This window comes from Cyprinodon variegatus, unplaced genomic scaffold, assembly GCF_000732505.1.
Source record: "Cyprinodon variegatus isolate N-32 unplaced genomic scaffold, C_variegatus-1.0 Scaffold94, whole genome shotgun sequence".
Lineage (NCBI taxonomy): Eukaryota > Metazoa > Chordata > Actinopteri > Cyprinodontiformes > Cyprinodontidae > Cyprinodon > Cyprinodon variegatus.
In genome coordinates, this window is record NW_015150547.1 from 1,570,822 (window position 1) to 1,590,452 (window position 19,631).

At 39.2% G+C, this 19,631-nt stretch overlaps 2 protein-coding genes across 3 annotated transcripts in view; both read left to right on the plus strand.

Moving 5' to 3' along the window:
* The window catches only part of LOC107084197 (coiled-coil domain-containing protein 92-like), a 6,940-nt gene extending 4,126 nt beyond the window's left edge, over window positions 1-2,814 (plus strand). Inside the window, exon 4 of one of the 2 annotated variants that reach the window (XM_015373908.1) lies at window positions 1,709-2,814. In XM_015373908.1, coding sequence (XP_015229394.1) covers window positions 1,709-2,394 — 686 coding nt within the window. In that variant the 3' untranslated portion in view covers window positions 2,395-2,814. The remainder of the gene's footprint in view (window positions 1-1,708) is intronic. The other variant, XM_015373907.1, reaches the window with a different exon arrangement.
* Window positions 2,815-11,505: 8,691 nt separating this feature from the next.
* LOC107084187 (clustered mitochondria protein homolog) overlaps window positions 11,506-19,631 on the plus strand; it is an 18,017-nt gene continuing 9,891 nt past the window's right edge. Inside the window, exons 1-12 of the mRNA XM_015373897.1 lie at window positions 11,506-12,219; window positions 12,369-12,499; window positions 12,587-12,758; window positions 15,647-15,787; window positions 15,874-16,004; window positions 16,078-16,232; window positions 17,770-17,895; window positions 18,003-18,150; window positions 18,229-18,321; window positions 18,472-18,690; window positions 19,033-19,205; window positions 19,307-19,615. Coding sequence (XP_015229383.1) covers window positions 11,799-12,219; window positions 12,369-12,499; window positions 12,587-12,758; window positions 15,647-15,787; window positions 15,874-16,004; window positions 16,078-16,232; window positions 17,770-17,895; window positions 18,003-18,150; window positions 18,229-18,321; window positions 18,472-18,690; window positions 19,033-19,205; window positions 19,307-19,615 — 2,219 coding nt within the window. The 5' untranslated portion in view covers window positions 11,506-11,798. The remainder of the gene's footprint in view (window positions 12,220-12,368; window positions 12,500-12,586; window positions 12,759-15,646; window positions 15,788-15,873; window positions 16,005-16,077; window positions 16,233-17,769; window positions 17,896-18,002; window positions 18,151-18,228; window positions 18,322-18,471; window positions 18,691-19,032; window positions 19,206-19,306; window positions 19,616-19,631) is intronic.

Below are 19,631 nucleotides of genomic sequence, written 5' to 3' on the forward strand. Positions count from 1 at the left end.
AAGATATTGTGATATTTTAATGTATCAATATTTTTTTTTTTTTTTTTAGACTTTAGAAACTCCGAAGCTGATCAAATATCGGGTTAAATATCGGTGGGGTGGCCTATGTCCAATATTCAGTTTTAAGGCCGATACAGGCCGATACCGATAGGAGGCCAATTATATCGTGCATCCCAGTGTAAACAGTCGTAAGGAACCAAGCTCAGCACGGTTAACTGATCCAAGCTCGGTCTGAACTCGGCACGGATCGGTTTTCAGAGAGTGTTGTAAATGGAGCTTATGGGTGGACTTAAAGCTGTTAAGCAGTGAAAGTAGCCGTATGATGCAGCAGACAATGCAGACAAGGAGACAGAGGAAGAAGAGTGCTGAAGTATTAATTACGGCTTTTGGAGGAGTAATGGCAGCCACATCTCAGAGGAAAAATATGGATGCAGCATCGTAGTCAACTCACTTATTACTGTATGATCCTTCAAGTTACTTGTGGATTGATGTATCTGCCCAAATACTTAATAACTCAAGAATTTTGTTGTCCCTCCACTCCACACCTCCATCTATGCTGTCCTCCATGTTTGCTGTAATTATTTTTGTTCCCCTCGGTAACTTAAGAGTGACATAATCATCATACTAATTCCAATATGGCTTATTTGCTTGTTCAAACGGCCACATTACAAAAAATATGACCTGTATCGGATTTAAAACCACATACTAATGTGGCTCAGATGGGATTTGAAACATTCTGCATCCACATGATCTGGGCTGTTCACACAGTCGTCAACCGATGTCACCTGAGTTTAAAAAAAATCTGATTTGTGCCACGTTTGTCTGCAGTGTGAAGGTAGCCTGAGGAATGACTTACATCAAAGCACATTCCTTTGCAACAATAACAAAAAAAAAAAAAATCTAAGTTGAGGTAAATCAAACAATAATCTGTGGCACTAAATTAGCTTTTAGATTTTTTACCATGCAGTTAGATAAATTGGATGGAATCTGGTTTGTAGGGACATATTTCAATAGAACATCACTCAGTGGAGCCATTTTTTCTATTACTATTTGTAAAAAGAAATGTCAAAACCTTCTTCTCCTTCCACTTCGTATCAATGCTACACTTTGTGTTGGCCTTCCATATAGAATCTCAGTAAAATACATTGTAATGTGACAATAGCTACGTTTCCAATAACCATAACATTGCGGTCATTGTAATAATCAAAATAGATTTGCTAAATAGAAGCACTGCAATGAAAAAAAAACTCAAATATTTTGATAAAAAGTTTTTATGCTTTGATGAGGTCGTTTTTCAGTCGTATCAAAACTCTTATATTTTGTAAAACTCCAATGGAAACACTTTTTCAACATCACATGAGTCACATGATCTGCAGCTGCACCTTACTGACAAGTAAAAAGATGAAACTGAAGACCAGAAATAGTTGGAGGATGATGGCGCCCTCTAGAGCCAAGGCTGAAATCTGGATCTCCTGCGTTTTCATGCCATATTGTTTTCAGAGTTATCCTATGAACAAATGTATTCAAATGTATTCAATTTTAATTATATTAGTTATTTAATGGAAATGCAGCAATTATAAAACTTTGCATTTTCAAAATTACCAGTGTATCGATGCATTTTTGAACACCTTTGTAATGGAAACGCAGCTATAGGCGTACTTTGAGCTGTATTTATGGTGGGTCATGTATTAATACTGTTGTTCCTCAGAGGAAGAAGCAGAGCTCGCAGCTCACTGTGAGGCTGCAGAGCGCCTTCTGGAGCGCCAGCAGTGCATGATGGTGACTGCGCGTGGAGAGCTGCGAGCAGGCCGGGCACGAGCAGTGGCACTCGGAAGAAGCCTGAGGGAGGAGGAGCGGCGTTTCCTGGAGGAACTGAAGCGTCGCAGTCACAAGATCACGCTGCTGAACCGAGAACTTCAACGACAAAATGTAATGACCTCAACTCTACACCATGAGCTGCACAGTGCAAGGTTAAAACTTTTCCAGCAGCGGCAGAGGGCGGAATCTGCTGCAAACAGAGAGCAGGGAGATGTCAGACAGGAGGAGGAAGATCAGGAAGAGCAGGAGGAAGGAGGCTCAGAATGGCCCCTGTCTCCACATACAGGTGCCTCCTCCATCCAACCAGAGGGGAGATTCAGGAGGAACATCAGTGTGAGGGAGGAGAGGGTCAGAGCCTGTATCCCACGGGAGAGGGTGACATCACCACAGAGTCCACAACCAATGCCAGACCCCGCCCTTTTCTTGGTGCCACTCAGATACCGCCTCCTCCCTTGGAGCCAGCCAATGAGACTTCAGCATGGCGAGGAGGGGGAGGACGAATGGGAAGACATAGAGGACAGCAGGGTGCACAGAAGGGTGGACATGGGGGCAGGCGAAGGAGAAACAGCTCTGTGACTAAGATGTTTGCCTGCGTCTGCATCTGATAAACCTTTGAGAGGCTTCAGACGAGGCTGGGATCTTCTGTAAAAATCTTGAAAACAAGATTTTTGAATTAAGCTTCTCACAAAAAGGTTTCATCTAAACTAGACGTTGGTATATTATTAGTAGATTTACTAAATTAAGAATGCAAATGTTTATTTGTAAAGTTAAGTGGGAGGTTTTTCAATTTCAGACACATATTTAGCAGCATTGCCTAAGTCAACACTTTCATATGTTGTTGCAGTTAAGTTTGTCTCTTGAAAAGGATTTTTTTTATTACCTGCACTTTATTAAACTCATACAACTTGCCTAGTTATGAAAAACCATAACCCCTGGTTTCCTGTTGTCTGTTTTTAAAACATATTGGAAGATATGAGAGAGACTTCCTCGTCCTTCAGGTAGCTTATTAAGTTCTAAAAATGAGACAGGATAGTAAAAACATCTCTTATCAAAAGATCCTTCAAAGAAAATTTAAAATTAAATTGAGCACTGGGTAATATGGCTTGACATTTGTCATGTTTTACCTCTTTCTACCAAATCCAATTAATCAATGTATTCTCTTCCTTAAAGATATAGAGGATAATCTTTTATTTCTGGGTGGATCATCTAAATAAGTGGTCCTCCTAATTGTCAATCATTCTGGTGATATGTTTACGTAAGCTCGTCCAGTTAGCTATCTTTTTCTGCACATGCGCGCTTTTAGGCAAATATCTGTGGTGAGGTATGGTTTCAGAGTCATTGAAGCTAACCTTTCTCACTGCAGTTCTTTGAAAATGGCCGAGGTTTGTAAGAGAAAAAGTGTATGAGAAGAAAAGAATGGCCTTAGATATATCACAGAGCTCTCCTCAGAAAGCATTATTTGCTGTCACAGCAGCCCGCTGTTGCCATAGGCTGGTGCTACCTGACAGTGGAGACTAATAACAAAATGGCGCAGGCACCACGCAGGGGACCAACGGGGAAGTGATCATCTGTCCAAACGGTTGACTGAGTTCACTATAAAGTCCACTATATAGTCCCCTCTCTATATAGTGATTGAGGGATTTAAGGGTTAGGGCAGACATTCGGACATAATAAGCTTTATGAGTTATGAGAACAGCAACTTCTAAACAGAGAGTGCACAATGAGAAATGGGCTCATGCATGCTCTAGCATGTGCATTTTTTTTAAAGCGGAGAGGGCAGGTTTAAAAAATTCGAGAAAATCCCCCACAATACCTTTAATGGTTAGAATAAAATTGACAATTGACATGCTTTACTTTAAAAAAAAAAACCTTTTATTCAAATTATTCCCTCAGTAAGGTGTCTTTAAATTGAAGTTAAACAAAATTTAAGCAGTTTAACATTTTTATAAAATAAGCATAAGTCAAATTATAACTCATTTTTTTCAGCTCGTGGTATCACACTTTGCTAGTTTATCAATTATGAGTATACATCTAAAAAAAAAGTGACGAACTAATGTCTTACGGGAGCCCAAGGAGTGGATTGTTTAAAAAAACAAAAAACATTCTCCATTATTTAATCAGATCCTTTTGGAGGTTCAGTGCAGGCTCGGAGAAATGAACTCGAACTGAATTCTCTGGGAGACCATGCCCCCACACAGTGATCTTCACACCTTCTGATTACTCTTCAGATGTCGGCCCCCAACCCCCAACTACGCTTCCATTCCTTCCTCCCTCATCCCTTGATCCCTCATTGCTTCATACTATCATCCTCAATTCAGTCAATAAACCTTTAAACTCATATTAGGTTTTTGTGTGGTACTTGCCAGTGAATGTTCAAATGTATTTAGTTATATTTAATGGCCTATTTAACCCAAAAAAGGTAAGTAGGCCTAATTTTTTACAGTATAAACTGCATTTTAAAACATGGTTAGAATATGATGCTGTATTCATCTTCAAACCCCCGTCTTTAAATTTTTTGTTATGCTCAGATTCACATAAGAACTCTTATGGCTGTTTGCAAACCAGAATATTGTAAGTTTTCAAAGTAAAAGATGAAACAATCTTTTTTTTTATTATCCAACATCTTTCCCAGCTGTCAGTGAATACACCATGCATACACTGTAGATGGCTAAATAATCCATCAAATATGTTTATAGATGTCTCACTAGCTCTGTGAGTAGACTGCAATGAATGGAGGTTCTGCAAAGGAATAGAATTAATACCTAATGGAGCAAACTAATGAAAAAGCAAGTAATAGCAGCTAGAGTTTCCCTAACTGTTGTCTTACTGTTGGTGTGATCCGAATACTAATACCCAGGCCTCCTGTGGCAAGTAGACCTTCTTTTCAGCTGATGCCAAATAAATCTTTGTAGAAGTAGGAGGGGAATCCTGAGAGGTTTGATTTTTGGTGCTTTGTGGAGGCGGGGTCTTATTTCCAGAAGTCTCTAATAAAGTTCCTTTTTCTATCAAGTCAGACAAACTTTTCACAATGTTCTGGTTCCCTTTTGATTTATACATGTTCATTCTGTAAATGGTAAAAGATATTAGGGCCAGCCTACTTTTCTGCTTGATTAAACATTCTGCACCTAAACTAGTTATTTTGCTTAGTTGGATATCATGAATATACTGTATATGAATATATATTCTTGAAAATATGCAGTATGCACAGTGAGAAAGTAATATTTAAAACTGTATTACACTGTTGTTTTATTATGACAATTTGTCGAAGATTTATATCTGAACTAACATATAAGCATAGAACCTCTCCTGATGTCCTAATGTCTGTGATGTCTACAAAATACCGCAGTAAAGTGCAACACAAATAAACAAAAAATATTTCAGAGAAAATGTAGAAATAATTTCATTATCTCTTGAAATCCAAGCCAATACCCAATGATACTCATTAACCACAGATTGTGAATATTTCAAACCCATGCCTTACGTACAAAGTGTGTGTATGCACAAAAAAACTGCCGGCACAATATTTGAAGCACGACTCAGCATGTTTATTGCATAAGTAAAATAAAGCCTTCTTTCCACCCAAAAACACACACATTTCACTTGGTTCAGTTTATTAAACTAAAAGAGCATCACACCGTTTGTACAAGTTTAATCGTACCCTGATATCTTAGCCTCAAACAATAATGAAAAGTCTCCAAGATGAATGGAAATAACTTCAGTTGGATGTAAACTGTAAATATTCCTCTACTCTGGTCTGTAAATGTGCATCAGTCTGTAAAATTTACATATAATATATTCTCAAATGGGCACCACAAAATGGTGGGGGATCAGCGGTTAAATCCTTAGAAGTCAGAAGACATTGCTGAAGTGGAAAGCTGGAAAGGTTTGAGTAGATGTGTAAGGATGGCAGCCTTGGCACTGGTGGAGGACAGTTATGGTGTCAGGATTAAAACAAAAGATAGCCACATATGTAGCATATATTATTCTCCACAGGAGCATTGGGTCATCTATTTTCATTCACTATTTAAATCTAAATGAGCGTATTTTACTCTGCACGTGCACATTGACTGTCACACATGCACAATTCAGTGAGCACCGAAGCTGAAACTCCACCCGTGTGAATAGTAAGTGCTTAGTTAGGGCAGGTTTTTGCAGTTGAAATGATAAGCTGTGCTTCTTTAGCTTTGCAGATATTAAATATTATTTTTTTAGTTCATCTAAAGGTCACCATCCCTCCATTAAGCTCCTTATCGAACCAAAGCTACATTTCTAACGCTTCTCTAGTCCTGATTTGCAGAGTTGTGCTCCTTTTGTTTTCAAGATATAATAATTTTTATTTTCAGCCAATGACATCACCATCTGACCAGACATTAGTGCTGTGCTCATTTCCAAAAATAAAGTTTGGCCTTTATACAGACACTTGGAAACTTGGGAGTTATCTTTGACAAAGGTATATCATTAGTGCAGCACTGTAAGCAGCTGACAAGAAACTGCTTATTTCAACTAAGGAAAATCTCTAAACTCAGGAATATTGTCTCAAATAATGATCTGGTTATAATAATTCATGCTTTTGTGTCTCCGCGTTTAGACTCTTGTAATAGTTTCTTTTCATGTCTGAACAAAAAGGAGCTCTTTCAGCTCCAACCAGTGCAAAACTGACCCGTACAAATAGAAGGACATATTCCCGATTCTAAAAGCACTTCATTGGCTGCCAGTGTCTTATAGAATCATGTTTAAAAGTCTAGTTTAGTCTTTCAGAGCCTTACATGGTCAGGCTCCTTCTTACATCAGTGATCTGACCCAGCCTTACATCCCTGCGCGGGCTCTGAGGTCTGTGGAGCAGAATCTGCTGAAGGTTCCACGCTCTCGTTATCATACCAGAGGGGACCGTTCCTTTCAGGCTGTTGCTCCCAGGCTATTGCTCCCAGAAATTGGAATGATCTTCTGCTCCTATTGCATACTATTGACTCTGTTGTTACCTTCAAGAGCTTACTTAAGACCCATTAATTTGTACAAGCTTTTAATTAACTATCTTTTGGGCTGCTATGATCTCTTATTATATTGGCCTTTTATTTTGGCTTTTTTTCTGATGTTTTTAAATTGTGCTGTGAAGCACTTTGTGCCTTTGGTCTGTGAAAGATGCTATATAATAAAGCCTACTTACTTACTTAAAACAAAAAATCAGAAAATACTTTATTTATTAGTGAGACTGACGTTATTCAAGTCTTTAGTTGGATGCAACAAATATCCCTGATGGGTGTTAAGGATGTCTATGTGACTGTTTGATTGAACTAAAACATTGTAGGTATCTTACAAGAATAAATGTCCAAAAATGCATTTGTATTTTAAGGCCGGGAATAGGTCTAGAGAAAATTCCACCTGCAGCTGCAGTCAGTTACATCCATGTTGAGATTTATAAAGAATCTATAAAGAATTTATAAAAGATTGGACAGAGACACATGTATGCACAGGGTTTTACATCAGATTTTTTTTTGTGTGTACTGCAAAGTTTAGTTAGTCTCCCCACTGTGAAAAAAAATATATATACATTTGTTATTTGGAATTTAAAGTTTTGAATATTTATTTAAAAATAATGTCTTGTTTGAAAAAGATATCGAAAGTTCAATCAAGCTTCTCAAAGCTTTGCATATTTCAGTGGAAAGACAATTTAAAGTGTAAATAAGAAAATGATAGAAATAGAAACATGCATTGGAGTGGCATAAAGGCAACAGGAGAATAAAAGAGACCCTTTAAAATAAGAGGATCATATATATTTTTTTAAAAAGATAAAACGACTGATGAATGTTTGACAAGATAAAACGTTTAAGAAAATAGAATGAATGTTAGACTAGAAACATAACAAATAATGTTAAGATAGCAAAGAATATAAATTCCATAGACCACTCTGCAATCAGGTTGAGATGAGTGGAGAAAAGAACTGATGATTATTCTGACAACAGAATAAATTGTCTGTTTTGTTATAACTACTGGACTTTGTTAAAGTTCTTGGTCTCAAAATCATAGAGACAGATTTTGCATTTTATATATTCAGTGGCATGAGATTAAATAGGGCAGAATATAAATGCATGTCACACTTTGCTAGTTATTTTTGGTCAGTCATAAAAAAGAAACAATAAAATACTGTAAAACCAACTGTTGTTACATCACACCTTTGCAAGGCAGTGAAAAGATGACCAAATTTGTTTTTTACCAGTAGATGGCAGTAATAACAGTCATGCTACCACCTTCATGCCTCAATCTGAATCATACAGGAAGTTACATCATGTGTAGCAGAAAGGGGGCCCTCTGGTGGCCTTGTACAGGTACTGCCTGTAAAGGGTGAGGGCCCACAGGCTCTGTGACAGCTCCCCTTCCTCTCCCCTCTCATGAAGGACACAGTTTGTGTAATGTGGTCACACAGCAAGGACAGGAGAGCCTCCTGCACTCTGAGGGAAAGCCTGGGAGACGCTGCTTTGAGTTTTATTCAAGATGGAAATCAGAAGATATGAGACAAGATGACAGAGAGTGAATAAATTCTTCTTTCTTCACTGGATGGTAGGTCTCACATATCTGTTGTTATATTTTTGTTGTGATCATGCAAATTTACCCCACAACAGTTTATGTTCTCATGAGTTTTAGTTAAAAGTTTAACTTAAGATGAGAAATACATCTTATTAGGATTTTATATATATTTCTGAATGATTTTTAATCTCTTAATCTGTCCTCAGTTCACTTTTTAAACTTTTCTTCCAGGATTTCCTACATGCTTGGTGTCATTGGTATGGTTAGATTTACAATCTGAGGTTGTCCAGTTCATGTAGGGTGACACCATTGCAGGACATCTTTCTAATCACACTGTCATCAGCTGCTGTTTAAAGCTCTAAGCTGCTTGCATTTCCACCCAGACACTCATGGAGAGGGTGCACCCTTGTAGAGTCTTTGCTGTTCACTTTGATGTATTCTTTTATATGAGTTTTTAATCAATTTTATATTTATTTTTTGTTTTATTCATGTTTTGTCCCTTATTATCTGATCAGACTAAACTTTTTTTTTCTGTTTTATGTCCATTAGGATGTAGAAGTGTATTTTTTTTTTTTGTCAGTGCCAAAATTTCTTCTAATATTGATCTTTATATAGTATGCCTTAGAATGTGTTAGAATTTAGTTGAAATTGCAGAATTTAAGCCAGATGTTTTAGGCTTCCTTCCACAAGGTTTTTTAAGTGATTTGCTTAGATCCATTCCTCCTGAATAAGTTAATATAGAGAGATCCAGAACAAATAAGTATAACTGAGTAAAGCTAAGAGAAAATATACAAATAAATACAAAAATAGATTTAAAAAAAAAGTGCAAGAAAATTCCCCCAAACAATATACAGCGGGTAAAATAATTAATGAACACGCCACCATTTTTCTCAGCAAAATATATTTCTAGAGGTGCTATTGACATGACATTTTTATCGGATCTCGGTAACGGTCCATGCAATCCACATATACAAAGAAATCCAACCAAAGATGTCCAACAGTTAAGTTATTTGTAATACTGTGGAATGGCACTGCATTAGTGCCATTAAAGTATTAAAAGTATTAAACACGTGAAGAAAGTGAGGTGCAACAAGGCATGGAAAGCCAAAACACCAGCAGAGCAAATTGATATCGGATTGTTCAGTCTTAAATCATGGCCTACAAAAAGGTGTCTCTGGTATCACACAAGAAACATCTCATGCTGGGTAAAAGTAAATAAATTTCTCAAAACCTTTGCGACCTTATTGTTCCAAATAATAATGATGGCACCGGTTGTAGAAAGATTTCTAAACTTCTGAATGTTCCAGTGAGCACTGTTGGAGCCATAATCCGAAAGTGGAAATAACATAATTTCACCATAAACCGACCACAGCCAGGTGCTCCTCACAAGATTTCTGTCAGAGGAGTGAAAAGACTGATCAGAAGAGTTTTACAAGAGCCAAAGTCCACCAGAGGAGAGCTTCAGACAGACCTGGAATTAGCACGTAAAATTGTTTCAAAGAAAATAATAGGTAACAGACTCAACCGCCATGGTCTATTAGCATGCTCACCATGCAAGACTCCATTGCTAAAGAAAAAACAGGTTGAAGCTCATTTAAAGTTTGCTGCACAACATTTAGACTAGCCTGTGAAAAAATGGGAGAATATAGTCTGGTCAGATGAGACCAAAATTTAACTCTTTCGATACATAATACAAATAATGTTTGGAGGTCAAACGGCACTGCATGTCAGCCCAAAAACACCATAGCAACAGTGAAGCTTGGAGGTGGGAACACCATGGCGTGGGGCGGTTTTTCAACATATGGCAATGGCAAGCTTTAAATAATTGAAGAAAGAGTGAAGAGAAAAATGTAATGAGACATTCTTGATAAAAAAAAAAATCTGCTGCCATCTACCAGGATGATGAAGATGAAATGTGGGGGGACATTTCAGCAAGACAATAACCCCAAACACACAGCCAAGAAAACTCAATTGGTTTCAGAGAAAGGGGGGGGGGAGCTGCTTAAATGGCCCAGTCAATCACCTGACTTCATTCCAATAGAAAATGGAAAGAACTAAAGATCAGAGTTATTAGAAAAGGCCCATGAAACCTTCAATATTTGAAGACTGTTTGGGTGGAAGAATGGGCCAAAATCACACCTGAGCAATGCATATGACTTCTCCATACAGGAGGCATCTTGAAGCTGTCATTGCCAACAAAGGCTTTGGTACAAAGTATTAAATATATTTCAATAAGTACATTCAATACTTTTTCCTAGTGCCATTCAATATTATTACACATAACTTAATTACTGGACATCTATGGTTCAATTCCTGGGCTTGGCACCTTTTTACTCAAGGGTCTATGATATTTTTGAGTAATGATGAATTTTATGACAGCTGTTCTCCAAATATCAGTTGGCTATGGCAGCTTTAGAAATATGTCATTTAGTTGGAGCCCTTCAGATGATACTTGTGCTCCACCAAGAGCTATAATTTGCTTTAGTCCAACTTTAATGCTTTTTTAGAAATAATTTTTAACAAGTTGTCATGTTTGGTTGATGAAAACCAAAAAGTTGGTCCTATCATTTATTCATCTGCAATACAATTAATAATAAACAGTAATGTGGGTAAGTGTACAAATTTTGATTGTAAACTCTTTTTGTCAAACACTGGAATTTTTCCTTCTTCAGTTGGAGAGATTTCTGCACAAAGAAACCATGGGAAACATCTTTCAGTGTTGCCACACCCTGTTTGCCTTCTTCAAGTGTCAGGATGCACCGTCTCAGGGGGGGGCTGAGCAATCCCCTCTTCTATCAAGTGATGAAAGCGATTGTGACTCCTGGAGCTCTCAGCACAACTTAGAGGACAATATATTAAACCCGTCTACTGGTATAACAAACACAACACTTGAGCCGGAACATTTTCTGTTTCCTGACATCATACTAAGCAGCAACCCTGGAGGCGAAGTGACACCGGTGGAGCCCATGGTATGTCTACTGGTTTCTGAAGAGGATGAGGAGCAGGGTTTCATAGCAGGTCAACCTGAAGATGAACGAAAAATTTTGGGCCACGGCAACGGAAGAGGCAGAACTTTCTCTGAAGTTGAGACACAGACTGAGGCGGAGACTTCGATTGGTACAGAGGTGCAAGCTCAGATAAACTCAGAGACAGAAATGCAGACAAATCCTGGGTACATTGATGAGACTCTGGAGACAGCGAAGATAGAAATCTGGGACGAAAAACCTCAGCAGGTAGATTTGATTTTAGACACACAAACATCACAAATAAATAATTTAAAACTCAACAATTTACAAATAGTAGAAGCACAAAGCATAAACACAGAAGATTCATGGTTAACAGAAAGGGAAGAAAGGAAAAATAAATCACAGAAGTCTAAAAAACAAGCTGAAGAAGGACTGGAACAGAGGGTGGAATATTCCCCTGGTATTGTTTGGACTGAGCAGAACCCTGCACTGATGCATCACAGTGAAAGCAGTAAAGATCAAAACGTTGACAGGACTCCACAAAGAACAGGTAGATTTGATGACAGTATTGATGCAGACAAAAAAACCAACAACACAATCAATGATATCAGCTCTGCTGGAAGTCATGAGGATCTCCAAGTAAGATGTGAACACAGTGAAGCAGATCCAGTAGGTAAATCTGTGATGTTGGCTCATAAAGTAAGAAATGAAAATGATCCATTAAGTATTAACGCAGATGATTTAGCAGAGCGATTAATTTCTACCAAGGCTCCAATGTATGATGATCAGAAAAACATAAAGCCAGCCAAGAGAGGACTGGAAGAGCATGATGAGCAGGAAGGAGCAGAGAGACAGGAGGAGAAAACCCTGTTTTTAATGGACAGACTATTTCTGGGAGCTCCGCTTATGAAAGGTTGGTGATTAAAAATTGGCATCCATCTTTGTTTATCTTTATGGATTCACTTTTTTTTTTGCTTAAGTCTTAAAATGGAGAGAAACGTCTTCCATAAAGGAATTTTCCTTCACTCTGTTGTCTTCTCTGCCATTTCTGCATTGGTTTAGGAATCACTGAGGATCTCCAGCTCTCTCCTGAGAGAAGTACGTTGCCAGGCCTTGGAGATGTAACCGATCTTCATGAGGACGATTTTACCGTCAGAATTCAGCCGCCTGGAACAGACAGTTTTGAGCTTCAGGTTATACTCGCTTCTGTTGTCCTAGAAGAGCTTGACTGAACCTTTACCTCCCTCCAGTATTTCACTCCGTCTTTCCTTCCCTCTCAGGTGTCAGGACAGATGATGGTATCTGAGCTCCACCAGGTGCTTATGGATCATGAGATCACCTGCCACCGTACCTGCTTCTCCCTGCAGATAGGACAAACGGTCCTCGACAGCCTGACCAAGCTCGGCTCCATCGAGGGCATTCGGGAGGGTGTATTGATCAGGGTGGTGGAGGGTAACTGACTCTTCCTTTCTCCCATCATCCTTTCAACTTCTGTATTTTCTCAACAATCAAGTGTAAAGTTGAAGCAGTGTGTTTAGACTACCAGAAGCAATTTATTTGTAATATTTTAGACATTTTCTAAACTTTTTAATTGTTTTTTTCAGAAATTTTGGCAAACCTTTATTCGAAAAAAGCTATACACTGGGTAGGGGGTATTAACTAGTTACATTTACCCAGTTACATTTACTAATGCAACACACACAAAAAACAGTGTTTTTAGGAGTAGTTTTAATGTACATTACTTACTTTTACTTGAGTAGTATTCTAGTGATGCATTATTAATCCTACTTGAATAAAATATCTGGCTACTCTGTTGGTTGTGAGTTAATTGAGCTATTTAGAGAGATCCGTGGAACGAACACTTAACAGTAGATATTTTCCAATCCATTTAAAACACCTTCTGTGGTAGAAGAAGAGACTGGATTCATCCATCACCCAGTGTGAAGTCACCAAGGTGGTCAAAAAACTCCACGGTATCAAGGCTTCGGGGGTGGATTAGAGCTATCCTGAGTACCTTAGAGCTCTGAATGTTGTTAGGTTATTGTGCCTGACACACCTCTTCAACACTGCATAAAGGTCGGGGACAGTGCTCCTGGATTGGCAGACAAGGATGGTATTTTCCCTGCATAAGAAAAGGGAGCGGAGGGTGTCTTGCAACTGTAGTGGGATCACACTTCTCAGCCTCCCTGGGAAGGCCTGTGCCGGGTTGCTGGAGCAGAGATTTGGCTGATTGTTGAACCTCAGCTTCAGGAAGAGCAGTGTGGTTTTTGTCTCAGCTGTGGAAAAGGGGACCAGCTCTACTCACTCTGCAGTGTGGGCAAGGATGATTGGGAGTTTACCCAACTTTTGGACAGAATTTCTAGGTGCAGCAAAGGTCCAGAGTGGGGTCTAGTTTGGGGAACAGCAAATCACATCCCTGCTTTTTGGAGATGACAAGGTTCTGCTGGATCTCTCCTGTTAAGAACCACAGCATGCACTGGTGTGGATCGCAGCCGAGTGTGAAGCAGCCGGGATGAGAATCAGCTCCTCTGAGTCAGAGACTTTGGTTCTTGACTGGAGAAAGGTGCATGTCCCCTTCAGGTTGGAGGAGAGTTCCTGCCTCAAGTGGAGTTCAAGTATCTGTGTAGGAGTAAGGGGAGAAGGTAGCAGGACATGGATAGATGGATCAGTGCAGCTGCTGCTATAATGCAGATGCTGCACCAGTCTGTGGTGGTAAAGAGAGAGCTGAGTGAGCTCTCCTTTTACCTGTTGGTCTACGGTCCACTAGGAGCACCTCAGGCTTCCCTTTGTAGAGCTGGAGGGAATGTCTGCAGAGAGGGAACTCTAGGATTCTCTGCAGAGACTGCTGTCTCTGTGACCTGGTCCCTAGATGTAGCTGGAGATGACAAGTATGGGTAACCCGTAACCCTGCCGAGTTTCTCTTCATGTTTTTACTGAATCACCTGATTTCAAAATTCTATCATTTGTTCCTATTTATGCTCTGGATTTGGAAATGCAAATAGTTGGAACTAATTTTACTTTCTGGACCTGGATTACCCATCCTAAATAGTTTAGCAAAATGATTTTGGAAGATGATGGTCTCTTTGGCCCAGCAGAACTGAGAGTTTAGGGCGATGCACGCCCCCACGACACGAGAGGTAACTCTCAGCAGGCAGGTAATTCTTGGTATAACGCAGGAAGAAAGTAAAAACAAAAGTAAGTAAAAACAAAAAATAGACACTCACATAATTAAATACAATTTCCAAAGCCTTGGGTCTCAAGGGAAACTGCATTGAGGGCCACCATGTGCCAATGGAGAAATCGTTTAAAAAGAAAAACATTTAAAGCTCTTAAGATCACACTTACCCCAGTCAGGGTCAAAGTTCATGACTCAACACCAAGAAAGACTAGCAAGTATGACCTATAAAAGGTTTCTAAGGCTAAAGCTATCGCTAGTCAAAAAACACACAGGCCTGTCTCATATTTACCCAAAACATTTCAGTCTATTCTTTGTCATTTATATCTGTATTACCAGACATATGGTTGAGATATCACTGCATTGACTCAGGTAAGGAGCAGAAACAAAACAGCAGCATCATTCTTATGTAAAATCAACAATTTTCTAACAATCTAGCCCTAAACATTTTGAAAAGATTTTCTAAAGGTCTACATTACCTGACATACAGTAAAGTTTAACCTGCGCCAATGAGACAAAACTGTAACTTTTTGGAAGTGATATACTAGATATACATAGTTATATCTAGTGTAGAGCCTAGCAGTGTTTGGGAAAGAAAAGATTACAAAACCCAACAGTTAAACAAGGTAGTGGCAGTGTGATGGTCTGGGCGGCTTTGCTGGATCTGGACCGGAACAACTTGTCTTTACTCATGGAAGCAGGATGATCACTAGCAGAACATCCTACAATGTCTGGGTCATTTCCAAACCTGAGTATACAGCTCTATAGCTGTGATTTTATTTCAATGTTTTTTTTTTTTTTTTTTAGCAAAAATCGCAAATAACAGCTGTTGTTTGTCTTTCAATTATTAAGTTTTTCGTTTGTTAATAATTGTATAATTGTCTAAATGCTTTTAGACCAACAATTCTGCTAAAGTGCTGTTAGAACTCTTTCCTTAGGTATTTCTTTGGTACATAAACATTAAATATTTAACATTTAAAATGTTTCTAAGGCTTTACTGCAGAAAAAATCAACTTGATGCACAGTTCCAATATTCATTGTATCAACCTTCCTCTTTTTCACTCTGTTATTACGGGTAGTTTCTGGACGTTACCAGAGGTTTTACAGATATGAGCAAAGCTATCAACAGGTGATAACTTTTAAAGGGTGGCTTCTCTTCTTTCAGATCCCTACTCAGTGCGTGACGCTCGTGTTCATCTCAGACACATTCGCAGCTTGCTGAGAAGCCTCGACCCTGCAGATGCATACAACGGTGTGAACGGGCGCTCTCTATCCTACCTGTCCTTATACACCAAGGCAGAGCAAAGTAATGCCTCTCCCTCATGCCACATTATGCCAATCTTTTTGAGCATCTATGGGGGAAAAAAAATCATATTCTGATAATTTCTTCAGATGGTGAAAATGAGAAAAAGATGCATGTTTCTGAGAAGGGTTCCATAGACTGTAGCCCTCCAGCTTACATCATGCCTGGATGTCAGGAGAGACTTTTAACTCCATTGCAGCCCATCAGAGATGACTGGAAGGTGAGAGTTCTGTCTGGATTAGTAAAAACATGGCTCAGACATTGTGATCAACTAAATAAGGGCTTATGTGCAGCCTTTGCAGTGCCTGCGAGTCCTGACTACAAGCAGCTGGAACCCTCCCCCAGGAAACAGGAAAATGCACGGAGACCTGATGTATGTCAGCGTCTTAACTTTAGAAGACCGAGAGCTCAGCATCACTTGCTCCACGCGGGGTTTCTATCTCAACCAGTGAGTCTCAACAATCTACAGGTTTAAGAAAGTAATCCGAAATATAAACATTTTTATTTTGACATAGAACAGATTTTCCACTTTAACTCTTTGTTGTTCAAGTCACTATTTTTGGTCATTTGGATATAAACACCACTTTGCAGTAAACAGGGACAACCATGAGGTCAAATGTGGTCTGCAGGGTCTGCAAAATTCACCTCCATCTGTAGGCTGAGAGTAATTGCTTCATAGATTACAACCAGTAGGCTAATGATTCCTGTGTGTGATATGTTACCTACTGTAAATTAGGCAAAAGAAAAGGGTTATAAATAAAGTAAAAAAACTTACTAAGCTAAGCAAAAAAGTTCAACAGATAATTTAAAAAGTTAAAAAGCTAAGTTGAAAACTAAAATAAAAAAAAAAAGGTTCTGTTTCAGCATTAATGTTCTGAATGGTTATGTTGTAACACAAAGATATTTTTCTTGCTGCAGATAGTTCTTATAAAAACACTCTTTGTTTTTGTTTTGTTTTTTGCATTTTAGAGCAAATGACTTTTTTGGTTATTACATTAAGCTTGATTTTCTTCATGAAAATACTTGTAACACTCCTGACTTGATAATCCCACAATGGTGATCATATAACTTCTTAGGTTTTTGGTACTACAAATAAGTCTTCTAAATGTTATTTAAAGTTGTCCACCACATAGTGGATATTTATGAAGTTTATATTTTAAAACAACTTAATTAAACCATGATGTTTTGGCATTTTACACACTTCACATTTTTGTGGGGTTTAGATTTCCTATTACTATTCTTACATAAAGTCTGGAAATTGGGGTGTAGATATTTATTCATTAGATGCATCTCAATTTGCAGGCTGCGTCTTTGAAGGACGCAGCCTGCAAATTGAGACGCAGCTATTGCCTTCTTAAGCAGAAACCCTGAACATTAGACAGGCAGTGGCATTAGATGCCAGTTTATTCAAGACTATTTGTCCAATGTATTGTCTGAGCTCAAAACTCTCAAACAGTAATATATTTACAGTATGTAAGGCCGTCCTACGTGCTCGTCCCCATTTTCGCTTACTGGTGGTGAGTCTGACATAGTGGAAAAATTGCAAACTCTTTTTTTTCAAAGCAAGCTTGTATGAGCGATGCAAACAGCAACTTTAAACAGAGCGAGAACACAGAGGAGAAATGGGGGACTGCGTGCTCTTGTATGCGTTTAATAGGTGGTCCCTTTTGCGGGCACACGGTTGTGAATGTGCATTTTTTTTAAAGTGGAGAGGGCGGGTATTTTAAAAAATTTGCAAAGATCCTCCACTATATCTTTATGGTACTGAGGCCTACATTTAATGTTTTACCCCTGCTCTAACAAAGACTCAGAGAACCAGTTTCACAAAGAATCAACTTCAGTTTTGACCATTCTAAACATTTTAGATTCAAAGCAAGAGTTGATCAATGTTTTAGAGATTGACCAGGCAGCAAAACAAACCTCAAACTTAGATCCATAATAACCGTCAAGCTCCCTTTCCCTCACCAAGTGTTTTTCTCTTCCAGGTCTACTGCTTTTAACTTCAATCCTAAACCTGCTGCTCCTAAAATCATCTGCCACTCTCTGATTGAGCTTCTGAAACAACTCAGTCCAGCATTCAAGAAAAACTTCACAGCCCTGCAGAAGAGGAGGTGAACACACTTGGTTTGCTGATAATAGAAATTGGTGTCACAGTAACTGACCATGGTAGAATAACAAAAACTTCAAGCAACCTAAGAATGTTTCTGTCGTGATCCAGAGTTTATCAGCACCCCTATGAGCTTATTCCAGCTCCGTTCCAGGTCTATACCTGGGCAGCACCTCTTGGAGATCACACCCTGGACTGCATCAGCTCAGAGGAAACATACACCAGTGTTATGGGGTTGGATGAGCAGACAGCTGGACAGGTTGTAAATAACAAAGCATATCGAGTGAAAACCTTCTAGCAGATGGCACTGATGCTTGGCTGTGTGTTGTGAGTTCAGACTCGAGACTGGAATGAGGAGCTGCAGAGATCCAGGGAGCTTCCTAGAGCTTCCCTACAGGAGCGACTGCACAGAGAAAGGTGCATCTTCAAGGTGAGCAACAGCTTCACCAAAATCACATTTTAACCATCACTAGCATAAAGCAAAACACATGTTTTACCCTAGACCTGTTTCATCTTCTACCTGCAATCATACATTTTTTGTCCTCCTCTGAGAACGTTTTTGTTTTTTCTCTTCATGCAGATCAACAGTGATTTTGTTGCAGCTGCAGCTCAAGGTGCGGTGTCCATCATGGAGGGCAACGTTATGCCGTTAAACCCGGGGGAGCAGTCTCATTTCCAGATATTCGTGTGGAATAACCTCTTCTTCAGCCAGGCATTTGACATGTCAGAGCACTACAAGCCAATAGGCGGCGATGCTGCTGCTCATGCTGCTGCTATGCACGACCTGAGAGGAGTTCAGGTGAAATATATTTAAACCATATTGATCGTCTTCATCATTCTCTCATTTTGCCGATTCATAGCCTTAAATTTTACTCACTATATTTTATTTAGACCTGTAGATGAGAACTTGTATCTATTCTATCAGCTAAGAGTTTAAATAACTAACAAAGGGAGCAAGAATATTGACAAGTGTAAAGAAAATATTTTTTAATGTAAATTATGTGATATTTCAGTCTTTCAAAACCTTTTTCTGGGCAGAAAAGTGCTTTAGTCGACGTGCTTTAATGAACATCTACGATCTGATGAGCCTCCAAAATGTCTTGCTATTCTGAGGATCAACGTAGAATTCCTGTATTTCTAGGCATATTCAACTGCTGACATTGAAGGTCTTCACACTCTTGGGACGGCTGTGATCGACTATCATGGTGTCCGTGTCGTTGCTCAGACCATCATTCCCGGATTATTGGAAAAAAACCATGAGCAGATAGTTTACGGCTCTAATGACAATGGGAAAACAGTCTATACCCACCCACGGTGACGAACACTCTCACGAGTTATTACATTCTAGCTGCATCCATGTTAATGTAGTAAAACTTACATCAAGTTATTAATTTTTATTTTTCTGGGGGGGATAGGTTTTTAGAGCTTCTGGACAAGAGCCTTACCTCGCTCAGAATCCAGCGTCACCAGGTCCTTGACCACAACAACAGCCCAGTGGAGCTCTGCTCAGCCGTCTCCACAGTTGGCATATTTGGAAATGATGGGCGGCCCTACATTTTGGACCTTCTGCGGACTTTCCCCCAAGATCTGAACTTCCAGTTCAGCTCAGCTGACAATGAGGAGGAGGTACCCAAAGAGTGTCAGAGCTTTGGTTACCCACAGCTGCATCCTCACGGCCTGGCCAGCCTCAGACCAGAGCTGATAGAGGCCTACGTCCAGCACAGGTGAGGAGATGGTGAA